The sequence below is a fragment of the Anolis carolinensis genome, chromosome 2 (assembly GCF_035594765.1).
Source record: "Anolis carolinensis isolate JA03-04 chromosome 2, rAnoCar3.1.pri, whole genome shotgun sequence".
Lineage (NCBI taxonomy): Eukaryota > Metazoa > Chordata > Lepidosauria > Squamata > Dactyloidae > Anolis > Anolis carolinensis.
In genome coordinates, this window is record NC_085842.1 from 45,216,838 (window position 1) to 45,234,633 (window position 17,796).

General features: G+C 39.6%; 1 protein-coding gene and 1 long non-coding RNA gene across 3 annotated transcripts in view; one reads left to right on the forward strand and one right to left on the reverse strand.

Annotated features, from left to right (window-relative positions):
* Positions 1–1,535: 1,535 nt before the first annotated feature.
* frmd4b (FERM domain containing 4B) overlaps positions 1,536–17,796 on the reverse strand; it is a 285,193-nt gene continuing 268,932 nt past the window's right edge. For both annotated transcript variants that reach the window (XM_016991676.2, XM_008105390.3), the window contains 5 exons: positions 17,582–17,729; positions 16,061–16,180; positions 12,531–13,342; positions 9,634–9,766; positions 1,536–3,813 (listed from right to left, as the gene is read on the reverse strand). In XM_016991676.2, the coding sequence (XP_016847165.1) occupies positions 3,699–3,813; positions 9,634–9,766; positions 12,531–13,342; positions 16,061–16,180; positions 17,582–17,729 (1,328 nt within the window). In that variant the 3' untranslated portion in view covers positions 1,536–3,698. The remainder of the gene's footprint in view (positions 3,814–9,633; positions 9,767–12,530; positions 13,343–16,060; positions 16,181–17,581; positions 17,730–17,796) is intronic.
* LOC134295990 (uncharacterized) overlaps positions 15,677–17,796 on the forward strand; it is a 72,971-nt gene continuing 70,851 nt past the window's right edge. The window contains exon 1 of the long non-coding RNA XR_010002537.1: positions 15,677–15,740. This is a non-coding gene — a long non-coding RNA (uncharacterized LOC134295990). The remainder of the gene's footprint in view (positions 15,741–17,796) is intronic.

The window sequence follows — 17,796 nt, forward strand, 5'->3', positions numbered from 1 at the left end:
GATAAAACCTACATGACCAAAGCATATTGAGATGACCAAAGCATATTGTGATCTGCCCACAGCTGGTGTTACCAGCCAGACCAGATGAGCAGACATTGACTCCTACCTCAGATAATCATCTGGGCATCACTCATTCCAACAGAGACACCCTTGCAAGATGTGAAGAAACAGGGGTGACTTCTCGGGTGCAAAACATTTTAAGAAGTTTCCCGTGAAGGATACTGGACAGGAAACACTTGGCGCCACAGGGATGCCTTGACTAACAAAACTGAGCAGTCTTGGGTTGAGACATTGTGAAAAGAGTGATGTTCTATGAATGAAGCACAGACCAAGTGGAGAACCTAAACTATAAATGCCTCAATTCCACAGGATGCAGCCATGGCACTTAAAGTGGAATCAGTGCTGTAATTGTGTTGTGTGTTGTATTAGTTGAACAAGGGTTCAATTAATTGTATTTCAAGATACTTAATGAAGTTTTATTTCGTGTCAAAAGCACTGCATTTAAATAAGTTTAAAACAGATAAAATAAAGGGATCGCAACCAGCTAAATAGTTTTAGACCAAAAGTGGGCAATAGCGACCGCACTGTCTGTAGCTTTAAACAACTCCTCCTTCGTACATGAGGCAGGACATTGTGGACAAGCATACATATGTGGAGTTGTTTGTTCTGTTCCAAAGTCACACAAGGTGGAGGATTCCTCCAGGTAGTGCCATCTTGCCAGGTTGTCTTTTGATCTGCCCACTCCACTTCTGAGTCTGTTCAGGGCCTAACAAGTTGCCCATTCTTGGTTTGCCCCTGGAGGCAGATCCTCATGAGGGTTCATTTGGGATTGTCTGGTTTAGCTGCCCAAAGGAACATTAAGAGAAGTGGTAGTTCTCATGAAGTTTTTCCTTGATTTGAGTCTACTGGGAGGAGGCTGATAGCTATGCAGTGGATGGCTTTCACAGTGTTCAACCTTCTTTCTCTTACAGTTAGCAGCAACTTCCCATTGCACACAAGAAGGCGCAATGCCAGTTAGCTTGTAGTGTTTATCAATAGGTGTAGGTTTAAGGCATCCTGTGATTATTTTGCATGTTTCGTTCAGTGCTATGTTCACCTGTTTCGCATGGACAGACTTGTGCCAGACAGGGCAGGCATACTCAGGTGTTGGGTAAGACAAGGCCAGGGCTGATGTTATTAATATTGGGCCTGCAGCCCATACACTGCCATCATTATGCACTTAAAAAAGTCAGTGCGATAGAAATGAGATGTTCTACCAAACAAAATATCAATAAGCTCTTAAGGCAAAAAAGAGATAATTTGGAAATACTTAGCTTCTTCTTGGAAAGTTAAACTAGATGTAATGGTGTTGATACTGGGCCTCTTCACATCAAGCAAATTCAACAACTATAATTCCACATAATAAATACCAAAAAGAATGGCAGCCATATGTCTGCGCTCTATATAGGTTTTGATTTTATACTGCAACCAACTCTAGTAAGAGATTAAGATGTAGAAAAGCGTAAGTAAATTAAGGCAATAAAATAGTGAAAACATTTAATAGCATATTTGTAAGTTTATTGACCTATACAAAACCACAGGTCCTTTTAAAAAGTCAAGAGCAGTAAAAGAATAAGCAAAAAAGATATTCTTCTTTCTAAAAGGCTATACAAATATGCACAAAAAGAAATAAATTAACTTTGCTTTAATTTTCCATTTTTATTCCAAACGTTAATTCTAATAATACAAATGACTAAGGACCAGCTTAACAAATGCAAAACTTCTCTGTGGATATATATACATATCTATATATATATACGTTTGTATGTGTGTGTGTACATAACCGTGTGTGCATCTTTATAGAGTTCTTCTTACATGCTTTGGAATCATCAGTAAAAAAAGATCGAAAAACTGTTTTCCAAAAACTTTCTATTTACAATATGAACAAGGAGTGATGCATCCTACATTTTTTGTTTAAAAAAAGATCCTTGAACAGCACCATTGTATAGCATCGCAAAGCATAATATGGCTGAGAAATAAGTGTCTTCCTTGACAGTTTGTAAAATTACATAGATAATCTAGAGCAAATTTGTTCCTACAGGTAGATGATATGAGGTAGGCTGATCCCTCCCAGATGAAACCTGAAGCTGATTGTTCATTTTATTTTCACAAAAAATCCCTAATAAATATCCACCAATTTATTAAAAGGTGTTATCTATCACATTGTTGCTTCAGTCTGTAAAAGTCAGTCCACACGTGGAAACAGGCTTCCAATCACAGTGTATATTCTAGAGCAGGAATGGACAAACTTCGGACTTCCAGGTGTTTTGGACTTCAACTCCCACAATTCCTAACAGCCTAGTGGCTGTTAGGAATTGTGGGAGTTGAAGTCCAAACACCTGGAGGGGCGAAGTTTGCTCATGCCTACTCTAGAGAGATGTGGGGCAACATGTGATCCATACTATCAGCTCTCAGTCCAATTCAAATTGTGACTAAATCCTGATGATCTCCCTCCTATTTTTTGTCCTCTGGTCGTAAACAGTATAGACAACATTTTGAAGCCAGTGGAGGAGCAGTGGGCATGCTCTGGGCCTTTTTCACTGGAGCAAGCACCTGAACAGTGCACCTATTTTTCAGGTAACATCCATTTCACAATTATAATGCCCTTTGATTTTAAGGCACTGTATGGGTTTTTACTATTAAATGTATTTGCATCCATCTCAAAAGTATGAGTAATACTGGCCAACACAACCACATTGTTCAGTACATTGGACATCTTGTTACATTGGTAGCTCATTCTTAGGCTCATACCCAAATGGAGGAGGCTTCAAGATGGAGGAATACCAAGTACTAAAATATGACATCTTTCCCCCGTAACATATTTTTGGAAAGAAAAAAGGCAAAAGAAAACACGGAAAATTAAAGATGGCGTTATCTAAATCTGCCATAAAATTCCTCAAAACAGGGGAACTGCACTATAAAATCCTTGCCTGGGAAAACAAATATTTCCCAGAACATTTTATTGTGAAACCTGCATGCGTTTTTGCATAAATGAACAGATATAATGAAAACCTGCTCAAGTTGAACTCTCATTGTCCAGAGAAGAACCTTCTGTAGGCTCAGCTTTATGTGGGCCATTGCAATGTGCAAATGCAATTTATTCTCCCTCTGTGAACACAATTAGCCAGCAAACCTTAAAACCCTCTTTAAACCTCACTCAAAATACTGTTTAAAAGCACAAATATCCTTCAAGTAGTTGCAGTCTCAGTTAGTCTTCTTCTCCATTTTTGCTTTGTTCTTTCAACGGGTCACAAACAGATCAAGACGATGTGATGGAAAAAGGGCTCCAAACACTGCAATTTTCTTTCCCATTGAATTGTGCTGCTAAAATAGTCCCCACAGGAATCGCCTTTCCACCTTTTTGGAGCTTTGCAATATCAGCAACTTTCCGCCTTCTTAAAAAGAAAGTGTTTTCCAAAAATACTTTAACTACATGTGGGTAGGAAAGGAGATTTAAAACCTGGCTGCTGAGGCTCCTGCATTATTTGGATTCGTATTTTTGTGCTTGTATGGATAAGGATTTTTCCATCTTTCTTTCATTGAGCAATTTTTATCATTCCATGATGATGTTCCTTTTACAAGTTGTACCAGGAAGCTTATATTTATAGGAAGAGCATAAGGTGCAAGGCACATAAAGGTAATGGAAGTAGAGGGCTGGTTCACACTAAAGTCCCAGGCTTTGCATCCTCATGCCAAAACAGTCTTTGCTCACTGTCTTCCAAATTACCTTCCAATTGGTTCCGGTCACCAAGCTCATTGGTATCAGCATATGTCCTGTAAAAGAAATAGGTTCATCAATGACATAAAAATGAATTTGGATTTCAGGTGCAGCTCTACTTGGTTGTCTGTTGGAAAGATCCTCTTACACTCAATTATCACCTCCCGACTTATTTTAAAACTAAAATGAACAGGACTTCCACCAGGGAGAAAAAATTGCCAGAGTCATTCTGGATCAAAATTGGAAAGCAAATCTATTGTAATAGAAAAAAGCCAGTGAGGCAACATTTCTGCAGGTAACGATGTTTTCAGTGAATATGGGTTTGGGCGAGAAATCATGCACGAGGCTTTAAATTATAGGTCCTGACCCCTAGCACTGGTAAATGATAACGTTTGTAATGTAATAATTTACTTCTATCTCATTTCCTCCTGAAGAGTCAGAATAGGTGAAAATAACGACTAGCATTTTGTTGGTGAATCACAATGGCATATGTTGACTATTGTCATAACTCACTTTTTTGGTTGCTGGGGAGATCAGAAATTTATTCCAACAATGCAACATACCTTGTAGTTAGCCTAGCACCCACAGCATGGCAATTTCTACCCTGTGTCCCCCAAAATAAAACCTACCCTGAAAATAAGACCTATCATGATTTTTCAGCATTTCTGAGGATGCTTGAAATAAAAGCCCTAGATATAGTTCATTTAAAAAGTCAATTTGGAAAAATAAGTCTGGCCCTGACAACAAGCCCTAACACATTTTTGGAGCAAAAGTTAATATAAGACCCTGCCTTATTTTGCGGGAAACAGGGTATGGCCAGAGCAGGAGATGAGCAGGGATGCATCCAACTAAATTATTGTAGCTACTATTTGGACATCAAATATAGAGATTTCCTGGGGATCCCTTTGAGATATCTACTGATACCTGTTGAAGCACATCTAGATATAAGAACATTGCTGGACATCTCCTTGCTCATCTTGATGCTCTCCAACACTATGGAAATGTCTACGTTTTTGTGAGAAGGCTGCATGGTTTCCAAGTTAGTTGGGAAGAAACCATAAAATGGAGGAGCTAGCACGTTTCATACTTTCAATGGCTCTATGCCCAGGGTGTAGTCTGTTAAGACCCTAACCAGGACTATGTTATTTGCCTATAGGCAAAGGGACACTGTTTCTAACAAGTAAAGAAATGTTGGTGCAATATACAATCACATTTTAGTGATAGTGTGGGGGCAGAACAGAGAGAAAGCATGAGCCCTTGGAGGCGTTAATGGATCATAAAGCAATTGTACCACAGGAGAGTACCTCTTTTCCCTCTCATCTTCCCTCCTAACATTTACTTTAAGCTGACTGTGTATTCTGGGGCCTTTGGTCCAGTTTGCCCTTTTGGTTTCATTTTGAGAGAAGGTTCCATTACACTAGATTATGTTTTTCAGAGTTCATTCTTTCACTCATTCATTTGTGCAGGTCTTATTAATCCTTTGTTACACTTTGGGGAGATTTTATTTTTCCTAATCATAACTCTTCCTAATAATTTCTACATAGGCCTAGACTTTCTTGGATTTCTAGCTGGTGGATATAGAATCATAGAATCATAGAGTTGGAAGAGACCTCATGGGCCATCCAGTCCAACCCCCTGCCAAGAAGCAGGAAATCGCATTCAAAGTACCCCCAATAGATGGCCATCCAGCCTCTGCTTATATTTCATATAGTGTGTGAAATCTAATTTCTAAAGGCTTTTTTAAGGTTCTACCTCCCATCTCTTGAAGAGACTCATACTTCACTACAGTATTTTACATTTCATCATATTTTGTTTCTTTTTAGCCTGATGTTTCTATCTGAATGATTCTCAAAGCAGTCTTCCTTGATTTGCACTCAGAGTCTCTAGGGACTTTTACCTTGTAACAGTTAGCTCAACCTTTTCTTCTTTAGCCTTTTGGTCAAAGTCCTTAATGGGTGGGAATGTAGTGAAAGTTTTAACTAGAGTCCTGGTGAAAGTTCAGAGGTGACTGTAGGGTTTTATAAAATGCAGTTTATGCTCAATTTTGCATACTTTGTATAAAGAGATCCTATAATGCAAGTTATTGTCTACTTTTTCTCTCTCATCTCTTTTATTTATTGTACCTTCGTTCCTGTTTCCTTGTTCAATTGTTGTGACTTAAAAATCCATGAAATATATTGTACATATATCTCTAGTCATTCCCTCTTACTTACTGGGCTGAATGAAGAGCTGCATTTTTCAAGTCAGTCCATTAAATAAACACACTAAGGCTAGCATCCTATTAGTGATTTATGTTGACATTACTATCCTTTATGCCAATGTAAGGCACTTTTTGGGACAGTGTGAGGGAGTGGCAAGGTGATACCAGAAAGAGCTGTCCTGCTTGGTATAAAACAGACTGCTTTCAATGCTATCCTCTCCTAGATAGTTGCAGAACTTTGGGTCATTTAATCCATCATTGGACCTGATCATAAATATAGTTTGGCATAGTTATTCAAGCCAACGGTTCTGCAGCCCAGAAGTACAAGACACAGAGCTAAAAATCAGCTGGGATAGTTTACACACCTTTGTAAGGATGCCAATACCACCATCTCACTAGATATGTCAGAAAACCAGCTCAGTGATGGCATGGAGATGGAGAAAGCAAGCTAATTATAAACCAGACACAAAATGACCATGAGTACTTGTTATACAGAGCTAACCACAGTGAGCACAAGTGTATTTAAATATGACCTCATATCTGCAAGCACAAGGAGTCCCTTTGTTCCGTTGGATAACAGGTGGAGTTAAGAAAAAGAAGGAAATAAGCTGCTGACACTGAACTAAAATCATAGGTGGGTCAATATGAGAGGTTGCATGGCAGTAATTGAGTCTATCACCAAGTTATGACAGATTTGCTATGAAAACAAGGAAAAATGAGAGTGGAAATTGTCACCCCTAAAGAAATGAGGGTATCAGTTGTCCGAAACTAGTATCATGTGAATGTGTTCTCACTATATTTTATCTTACATAATGATTATCATTATGCTACTAAGAACCATAAATCAATCTATATTGTTCTGGCCAAAGACCCTGTTAGTGTTCTAGAGATACTGATATACATGTGTCTTCACCACGCTCATAAAGTAGTATGAAATGAACAGTTCACATATAAATAAGAAGCACAAAGTGAAAGAAGACTATCCTACAACATGCTAATATACTGTAATATCACAAAATACAACTTTTTCTTATGCATTTTAGGACTCTTGCCTAGTACTGCAGGCTGATACAGCAATACAATTTAATTCCATTAGATTCTTTATATATGCAGTTCCTTGATTCCCTAGATTTCGGCTAGGGCTTTTGTTTAGGGCTGATTTGGTTTCTAATTTTCAGCATTGAAATTCATGAAGCAATTTGTGTTTGTAAAGCATAAAATATGCCTGTTTAAAGTGCCCAGCATAAATGTCGGTATGTGGTGTAGTACTAAGAAAACAGCTACTGTTCTGAGGCAAAAGACTAGCCTAACAAAAATAACCTAATAAGCTTGTGAGAAAAACATAAACAGTGAATTGACTTGTAATGAACCAGAGAAAGGTACCATATGAAAGTGTTATTAAAACATCACTGACTGTTGCAATTGGAAGGAACGCAGTCAAGAACTAGTAGTTACCAGGTGTTACATCACAGATGAAAGACCACTGAGATCTTTAGCTTGATTAAAGGAGAATATTGTTTACATAAATAGAGATTGCTAAAGATCTCAGCTGAATTGACAGAGAAAAGTAGCGTATGATATTAAACTGGCTCAGAAGAGACAAACAGCAGCATGACTGCAAGTGTCAGCCTCCCACATATCAAGATAGCTGTTTTGTAACCACTGTTGTCGGCTCATAAAAGCACATACAATGTTGGTGAAATTTAGGCTATAACAAATATATGTTTTCCATTATGCTTGTAGTGGAAACTTCTATGGATATAGAAATGCCTAGGGACACTACCTCTCTTGGATACCTTTGTGTAATACCTCACATGTAATGCAAAGTATATATTATGTTACCTTCAAAATAATGTTACATGGCAGGTAATTATATTACTTGCAATGTGATGTAATGAAGTAATATGTCTAGACATTTAAAATATATGTTCCTCCCTAAGAGGAGTATATATCACTGTGAAGAATAAAATACTGTAGCCTAAAAGGCTAACCGGTGGCCGAGCCCCCAGTGGGGCAGTGGGTTAAACCACTGAGCTGCTGAACTTGCTGACTGAAAGTTCGGCGGTTTGAATCTGGGGAGCAGGGATGAGCTCCCGCTGTTAGCCCTAGCTTCTGCCAGCCTAGCAGTTTGAAAAGATGGAAATGTGAATAGATCAATAGGTACCGCTCCGGTAAGAAGATAACGGTGCTCCATGGAGTCATGCCAACCACATAACTTTGGAGGTGTCTACGGACAATGCCGGCTCTTTGGCTTAGAAATGGAGACAAGCACTAACCCCCATAATCGGACACTAGACTTAATGTCAGGGGAAAACCTTTATCTTTAAAGGACTAACAGATAGTCTGCTCAATCTTCCATATCAAATAGCTTTAGATTACAAGACTTAAAAGTGCTTAAGTGGCTTGTTGATTGTAACTCTGCCTGGACTTTACTGCAGTCCATGAGTTAAAATAATTCATAGAATCATAGAATCATAGAATAGTAGAGTTGGAAGAGACCTCAAGGGCCATCTAGTCCAACCCCCCGCTAAGAAGCAGGAAATCGCATTCAAAGCACCCCCGACAGATGGCCATCCAGCCTCTGCTTAAAAGCCTCCAAAGAAGGAGCCTCCACCACGGCCCGGGGGAGAGAGTTCCACTGCCGAACAGCCCTCACAGTGAGGAAGTTCTTCCTGATGTTCAGGTGGAATCTCCTTTCCTGTAGTTTGAAGCCATTGTTCCGTGTCCTAGTCTGCAGGGCAGCAGAAAATAAGCTTGCTCCCTCCTCCCTATGACTTCCCCTCACATATTTGTACATGGCTATCATGTCTCCTCTCAGCCTTCTCTTCTGCAGGCTAAACATGCCCAGCTCTTTAAGCCTCTCCTCATAGGGCTTGTTCTCCAGACCCTTAATCATTTTAGTCGCCCTCCTCTGGACGCTTTCCAGCTTGTCAGCATCTCCCTTCATCTGCGGTGCCCAAAACTGGACACAGTATTCCAGGTGTGGTCTGACCAAGGCAGAATAGAGGGGGAGCATGACTTCCCTGGATCTAGACGTTATTCCCCTATTGATGCAGGCCAAAATCCCATTGGCTTTTTTAGCTGCCGCATCACATTGTAGGCTCATGTTTAACTTGTTGTCCACGAGGACTCCAAGATCTTTTTCGCACACACTGCTGTCAAGCCAGGCGTCCCCCATTCTGTATCTTTGATTTCCATTTTTTCTGCCGAAGTGAAGTATCTTGCATTTGTCCCTGTTGAACTTCAATTTTTGATCAGATATTAATAATAGGGACCTCCAGACATAAATGATCTCTTAGTCTAAAGAGATAGTGGTGGAAAACCATGTCCGTTTCAGTTTTCCTCTCAGTTTTTACCTTCAGTGCTACTGTCATATAGACTCACATAGGATTTAGGTGGAAATTTGCTTTAAAAAAAACCTACCTGTAATCCTTATACTACCTTTCAGAGATAAAATTTGTACCACACCAATGTATTTTTAGCCCAGTTCAATATTTGATTTAATATTTGTGAATAAGGATAACTCACATGCTATTTATAGAGCAAAATTCACACAAAGAAAAAGCTAACCGTTATAAGATATAGCTGTTCTCCATAAGGAACTATATGCCAATATTCCTGCAACTGCTGAGACATCTTTCAAGGGACGCTAATAATTGTATTGTGCTCAGCTCACCTGCTCTGCAGTGTGTGGCTGCCATACATGCTCCCGTAACAGCTGTGGTAAGAGGACTGCGACAAGGTGTCATAATCCGAGAGTCCAAGTGCAATCTGGTTCCGCCAATTTCCAGAGGTGTTTGCAGAAGATGCTAAAATTGGGGGCAGGGACAGAGAAAGAAAAACAAGAAAGTGAGTAATTACTTTTTATATATCAACATTGTGGATTCAAGAAGAGCTTTTCCTTACACAAATACTAAGAAATGTGGTCATATTCAAAGGCTGTCTTGCCACAATCAGATACATGACAGATGGAAAGCCAATGAAAGCCACTGTGAGGAACAGATCCATGGGACTCGTTATCACCAGGGAAAAATGCAATTAGCTATACAGATAAATTCAGAGAAGTAGGACTTAAATTCATGGGTAAGAATGAAATGCTCTTCCAGTTTGATTAAAGCAATCACCTCTTTATTAATGTATGTTGAGACTCCAAAGTGGAGATGGGGCAACAGAGTGAACGGTAGAAATTACTTCTTTATTCCTCCCAAGTATAGTGACTCTTGACATCTGCCAGAACCCTCCTCCTGTAAATATGAAATGTGTGACTGCTCAAGTCCTTTTTAATATACCATACTCCCCAATAAAATAGTGTCTCTAATGGCAAACTGTTTTTTTTTTAATTTGAGGGAAATATTTTCAAGCTTTGGATAACTAATCCATGGATACAAAATGCATGCATGTGCCGATTGTATTCATTTTTAAAAAAACCAGAATACATAATTACAGAATAAACATAAAATCTCTTCTTTGCCTTCCCAAAAGACACAGAAGTTGTCCAGATTTAATAATGATGACACTTATCAGGTTTTTTTTTTACTATAATCTAAATTCAGTAAGCCTGTGTTTTCATACTTTCATACTACAACATCTAAACTAGGGAACCACCTAGATCACAGAACTGTCATTTTTATGGTTTCCCACTTTCATAATAATTAGCTAATTGAACAAATAATTAATAAGGCTTCTTAGACTTTGTGCATTTACTCTGTTTCTTTCAATGGGCTAGGCATATTCCATTGTTGTACAGGAAGAAGCATATCCCTCTGGGCAGCTAAACCAGGAAATCTCAAATGGATGTCTCACTACGAGGGTTTGCTTCCAGGGGCAAACCAAGAATGGGCAACTTGGAAGTCTCTGAACAGACTCAGAGGTGGAGTGGGCAGATCAAAGTACAACCTGGCAAAATGGCACTACCTAAAAGAACCCTCCACCTTGTGTGACTGTGGAGCAGAACAGACAACATTGCTTGTCTGCAATGTCCTGCCTCATGTACAGAGAAATCATTGTTTGAGGCTAAAGACAATGTGGTCATTGTTGCCCATTTTTGGTCAAGAGATATTTAGCCGCTTATGCTCCTTCTATTTTTATGAGTTTTATACTAATTTATGCAATGCTTTTGATACGAAATAAATAAAATGTGAGACATTCTCACAAACTTCTCTCATTGTACCACAATAAGGGCTGTCTCTGCTGTTGTCTTGTGTGGTTAAATACTGCAATAATTATCTGGATCTGGCCATCATAGGAGACAGGATATTGGACTGGATAAGCCACCTGTGTGAGCCAATAGGTTTTCTCTAACCTTCTTACGCTCCTCTGCATTGTTGACACCCAGGTAAACCAGTTTGACCATTCTTTCCAAAAGCAGTGTGATAAGGCTTTTAAGCTACAGCTGTAGTTTTTCCTGTATGTCATCATATAATGCCACATGTAGGCTGACAGAATGTGAATATTAATAAAATATATTGCATATTCTGCATAAAAAATGAATAGTAATAGTAAGCCATGCTGATATTTATTCATTTGTATGCACACACACTTATGTTTCTTCGAACTGTGAGATGGGTCTTTCTTGCCTGGTCCTATAGTCTATGTCAGGATGAAAATCACCTAACCCTTTATAATTGCCTAACTGCAATTTCCATCTTTCCCCATCATTGGCTCTTCTGGATAGGGCTACTTGTAGTTGCAGCTTGGCAGTGGAAGGCTGTACAATGCCCATTCAATCCAATTGTTAGTCACAAGTAGAACAGCTCTACTGACTTAGGTTGTTTTACCTGTTAGCAGCTTATTCTCCTCTAACTGGATCTGATTATTGGATTTAGGGCTATTTATTTACCATTTATTTTTAAATGTAGAAGTTTTCTTTCCTTGCAGGAAAATTTGGGTTGGATCCCATGAAAACTCCAATGAAATGTAGTGAAAAATAACTATGATACTATGGTATAGAACGTAGTGAGGGATATTACTGAATAAAAACAACGTGAATAAGAATAACCAAATATGGCTGTAAACCTGCTTCAGCAATAACAAAACTTGTCTTGGCCATTCTCCTAAAGCATCAGAAGCATTTGGCTTAGGCAGGCTGTTCTGGCACAACACCAGAGAAACCCCTACACAGTGATCCTGCCAACCTAATCTTAGACAGTCCAGAAGGCCTGTCTGGAGGATTCCAAGTGACAGAGGGAATGACATGGGAGAAGGTGTCTCTTACGGGGCACAGGCTGTTCACTACTTTAAAGGTTTTAGGTACCTTGATGTAGACCCCAAAACTAAGTGGCAGCCTACAATGTTCCACTGGAAGAACTGTAGTATGTTCTTCACAGCAAATCATTTTAAGGAGCCAGACATCTGCTTCCTGCAGTTCCTGGACACATTTCAGAGCATTTTCAAATAGATTGTAATAAGCCAAAAGTGATATTGCATGAAAAAAGAACCCTGTTAGTGTTAATTAACATTTTGGTCATAATTTTCAAACCTTTACCTAGATCTGAGTTGTTCTAATTCCTGTTTAAAAATTACCCAGTAGTTACTTCAATCCCATGGAGAACTTGCAAATCAACCAATAGTTACCTGAAGAAAAAGACGAAGCACGACTGCTTTGACAACATGGCACCTGCAGTCCGGCAAAGCCCAGGCTTCTCTGTGACCCTCGGTCAGTGTCAAAGCCTGCCTGCAGGCCAAGCCCGTGGTCCTTCTGCCCTGAGGCACGCTGGTACCAGCCACGAAGATGTTCAGCAACTAGAGCTTTGTGAATGTTTTTGGAGATGCTCTCTGCTTTCACAGATGGCTTCCGTGGTAGGCGCAGGGTGGCATACGGATTGTGTGGAACCCTTTCCATCTCATCTTCATGGAAAGACCTGAACTCCCGATAGCGGCGTTCATATCCATAGTGTGCTGATGAACGGTAAGAAGGGTTGACAGTGTACTGTCCCTCTGTGCCATTCTCATACACATAGCCCCCATTGTAATATACATCACACTCCAAGTAAGGGGCATAGCCAGTAATGTAGCAATTGGTCGGTGGTTGTCCTTGAGATTTTTGGTAGACACCACCATTGCGGATGTCCTTCTGGGCTAAGTTTGGCATACTTCCTGAATTAGAAGCAGAGATGTTCTGTTTCTTGGATCGTCTCCTGTTCCTTGTCCGGTTGTCAAGGGTCTGGGTGGTATAATAGGGGCCTGAATTTGGGGTCACACAATAGTATTCCGCACTCGACTGGCTGGTGTAGGATGACCCATCATCTAGGATCTCTGTACTGCTACTTCTTTGGGAATTTGAAATGGTGAACACTGGCTTTTCACTGGCCAACTCAGATAAGGCATTCGTCTGGGACTCTAAGCTGCCACTCCGCTGTCTGCTGTGCTGAGGGGACCGGTCTGGCCTGGAAAAGGAGAAATGTGTGTGTTTGCTACAAGTTCGGCAGACAGTCATATCCAATTATATTAAGAGATAACTTTGCCTACAGAAGATGGTAGACTTAGGGTTTAAACAAGAATAAAACTAACAATTTACCAATAAAGGAGAATATTTACGGCCATATAATGGGAACCTTCCTTCCCAACCAACCATGTGCACTGAATATCATCATTTTTTAAATTTATACTCCAGACTTCTGAAGAAGTGGGCTGCAATCCACAAAAACTCAAACTACAGTAGAACAAACAAGTCTTAAAAAGCCACAACATCAATTGTTGTGATAGACACTGTAGCATCTTCTTTCTTAGTGTTTATCCAAAGGAAATCCAGAACGGAATAGAAGGATAAAGAACATCCAAATGTAGTAAGATCCAAACTCTACAATACACCACAATAAACCCATGTGTATACAGGCAACTGGAGATTTTTTTAAAAAAGAAATGGTGGGTGGCACTCTGTTAATGTCCTATATACAAATATGTTACTTATGTGCTTGCATCTCTCTTTTTGGACTGGATAAGGGGGCAGTTCTCCAGTCTTTTGCCAATCTCAGCAGAGACTGCTTCTACATACTGGAGAGGAGAGGAGGGAGGAGGCAACTCAGGGCCCATCCAATTTATGTCCCATTGGAATATTAGCAGGAAATGTGAGTGATCAGTTGAGATTCAAAGATGGGAAATAAAGTACCCCCACCCACATGAACTATTGAATTAAAGAACATGCTTCTTATATATAATGTTGTGATGGTCTTTCAAAGGCAAAGAAAAGGCATCAAAATCTGTCATGATCCATCTAGAGGCAGAATACTACAAGACGGATATTCCTCAGGGTTCGTATCAAATCTGTGAATTTGACATGAAAAATAAATGCCAGGACTGAGCTTCCTGCAGAAATGTTTGAGCAGAATTTTCTCTGGAAGGAAATAGGTACTGGTATAGGTTTCAAAAAGAGCCGAGCTTTAATCAGAGTGCAAATGATTGCCAATGTTTCACCAACTTCTCATTTTCTTTCCACAGAGAATGCATTCCAAAAGGGGGCTCAAGCCAACTTTTGATTTGGCAGAAGGTGCTTCTGGGGGTGTTGTGGCCCGAGAAGAAACAGAAAAGCCTAACAGCTGTTATAGCCTGACATTTGCAAATAATAAGTGTATATATATATAAAAAAACAATGCATGTGAATAAGATCAGATGCTGGAAGTTCCTGTTTTGGAAAAAATAAAGTTTCCAGTCTGGTCTATATTAAGTCTAATTTCCAGCATTCCATCACCCTCTACAACATGTTCTTCAATCAGATGACCTCCATATGTTTTGGACTAGAACATCCACTAGCCTTCTCCACTGGCCATGCTGGCTTTGACTGATAGTAACTGCAGTTCAAAACAACCAAACATTGGTGGAGCTTTAGATAGCCTGTGATATTAGTAACATCTAGCTACTAAAGTCCTTTTCTGAGAAATTAGATAACATAAACAATGTAAGAATAAAGTGCTGCTAATTTTCCTATGGCCATCTATGTCATCAGTAACGAAGTTTGATGGACAAAAGAAAACTAAGCACAAAAGAATTAAGTATGTTTACACCTCACAAAAACTGTAACTGATTATTACACCTGAAAAAAAAACTATAACTGATTATTTCCAATAGCACAGGCAAGATGTAATTCACATAGACCATAAACCCAAATAGACTCAAAACATAAAATTATATTACAACATCTCTAAGAGATTCTCATATTTTTTACTGAACTCACTCCCTGTACCCTTGGGGAGATAGGGTGGAATATAAATAAAGTTCATTGTGTTGTCGAAGGCTTTCATGGCCGGGATCACAGGGTTGTTGTATGTTTTCCGGGCTGTATGGGTTGTTGTATGTTTTCCGGGCTGTTACCTCACAACCTCTGAGGATGCCTGCCATAGATGTGGGCGAAACATCAGGAAAGAATAATTCTAGAACATGGCCATACACAAGACTGGTTCGTAATGAAGGCCCTTTAAGCCACGCTTTGGGCGCAGCCCTTGCTGGGTGCTCTCGCGGCAGCAGCGACCATTGGGTCGCTCACCATGGAACAAGGAAGTCCTTGCTATTCTCGTGAGATTTCGTGAGATTTCTGCAAGATCTTGCGAGATCTCGCAGAAATCTTATGAGATCTCGCAGAAATCTCGTGAGATCTCGCAGAAATCTCACGAGATCTCACAGAAATCTCACGAGATCTTGCAGAAATCTCACGAGATCTCACAGAAATCTCACGAGATCTCGCAGAAATCTCATGAGATCTTGCAGAAATCTTGCAAAATCTGGTGAGAATAGCAAGGACTTCCTGGAGTTCCACGGCTAGAGAGTGCACCGCCGCCACCGCTGCTGGCGGTAAGTTTGGGGGGGGGTGCGTGGCCCTAGGTTTGCGTACATAGTGAAAAAACGTAGGGCCGCTTCTGGCCATACAGCCCGGAAAACATACAACAACCCCATAAATAAAGTTATTTATTTATTTACCTTTTAGGGTTAGGGGGTAGTATTGCCTGGCTAACGCTACACACACACACACATACACACACACACACACACACACAGAGCAAAATATACAAAGGAGTCCAAAAACTTGGCAAGAGTCCCCCCCCCCCAATGCTCCAAGAACATAGGGCAAAATACTTTGGCACTTGCAGGCAGAAAGAAGGAAACCAATGTACCTTAAATGCGTGCTACTGTATGCATTCCGTGTGAGAACTGGTGTTGTGGGCATACTTCTTCCACCATGCTGCTGCCTCTCAACAGTGCGGTATGGACTGCTATGTGTTGACAATGGATCTCTGTGATTATAAATAGAGGAATGAGGTCACAATTCCAATGTCCCCAATAAGATGCAAAGTGGTGGCATTATTTGCCTATATACTGGAAGATCAAGATTTGTAGAATGCAAGAGTAGATTGTAATAAACAAGAACAGTCAGTTGTATAAATTTCATAAAGGAGAACAACACACTACTTAGTTTATGGAAGAGCTATTAAATTGGGAACTAAAAGGAGGAAAACTCCAAAAGACAAAACAAAGGGAAAATGAATTAGGATTAACACAATATTTGACCTGTTTTTGGAATGACAGTGCAAGTTCACAAAATAGTATTAAACACTGATGTGAAACTGCACATCCCAAACAATGGCAGCCATTGAAAAGTAGTTCTTGTCTGTGCTTAAGTGAATTCACATATATATTGTGAGCTCCACATTTTTGGTTTGTATGCAACTCCTTTATTTCATCAGGGGCTGTTCAGAAAGACTTTCTGATTACAATATTAATGTCAAAAATACATTGTATGATTTTATTACAAGAGCTTTCCCGGAGACACTACAGATTGCAGTGAGAAGGGAAAGTTTGAAAATAACGTGGGTGGAGAAACTTTGCATATTGCCCAGAATCAAGAATTTTGAACTTTTTTTCCCTCTAGTCCCACAAATATTGTCACTTTTGTTTTAATCCTTTTCTTTCCCCCCCCTCTAATGAAGTAATAAACCAAGGAAGTTCCACAGCAATGCTAAACACATTTGCATTCAATTCTCAAATGAAAGCTAAGAGACAAAAATTATAAACAGAAAATATATAAATGTATCACAAGTCACTTGCATGTTTTTTTCTGTAGCAGAAATTATTATTTGCTGTTAAAGGCAACCCCCCAGTTACAAACATCTGACTTACGAATGACTCATAGTTAAGAACAGGGATGAGACAACAGGAAGTGAGAGAAATCTACCCCTTGGAAGGGAAATTCGAAAGAGCTGCCATGGGGAAAAGGTATCTCCACTGAAGCTTTCTCACCAATCCTTGTTTGCACAACAAGCCCAATTTTACAAAATCCAATTATCATAGAGACGGAAAGTGAGGCAAAATCTTTTGAAGAGGGGCACAGACAGCAAAACAAACACCACAGGGGTGTTAACCCTTCCCTATGCTATCCAAAGCTAAAAAAGATATAATTTTGACTGGAGTTACACTTTAAAAATGTACCTGATCTGACTTACATATAAATTCAACTTAAAGACAATCCTATAGAACCTATCTTGTTTGTAACTTTCAGACTGCCTGTAAATAAATAATAGCAACATTTAAAAAAGAGCACTTTACATTTGACAACAGAGGACAGAACTCTTAAAAGCAAAGCTAAGCAAATAGGAACAGAGTAAATGCATTTCTTGGCAATGTCAAATGTTGTGTACCTGGAGTGCCTGGATTCCAAGAGCTGCTCATTCATGGAAGACTTTCTGAGATGCAGTCTCTCCACCCCAAGGGATTTGGGTGGTGGAGTTTTTGGAGAAAGTGGCACAGAGTTTATTCTTTGGCCTGGCACAGTGAGGGAATCATTGCCTATTTAAAGAAAACACAGTTATGTGAAAACTGAGTTAAGTAAGCTTATTTATTTATTTATTTATTT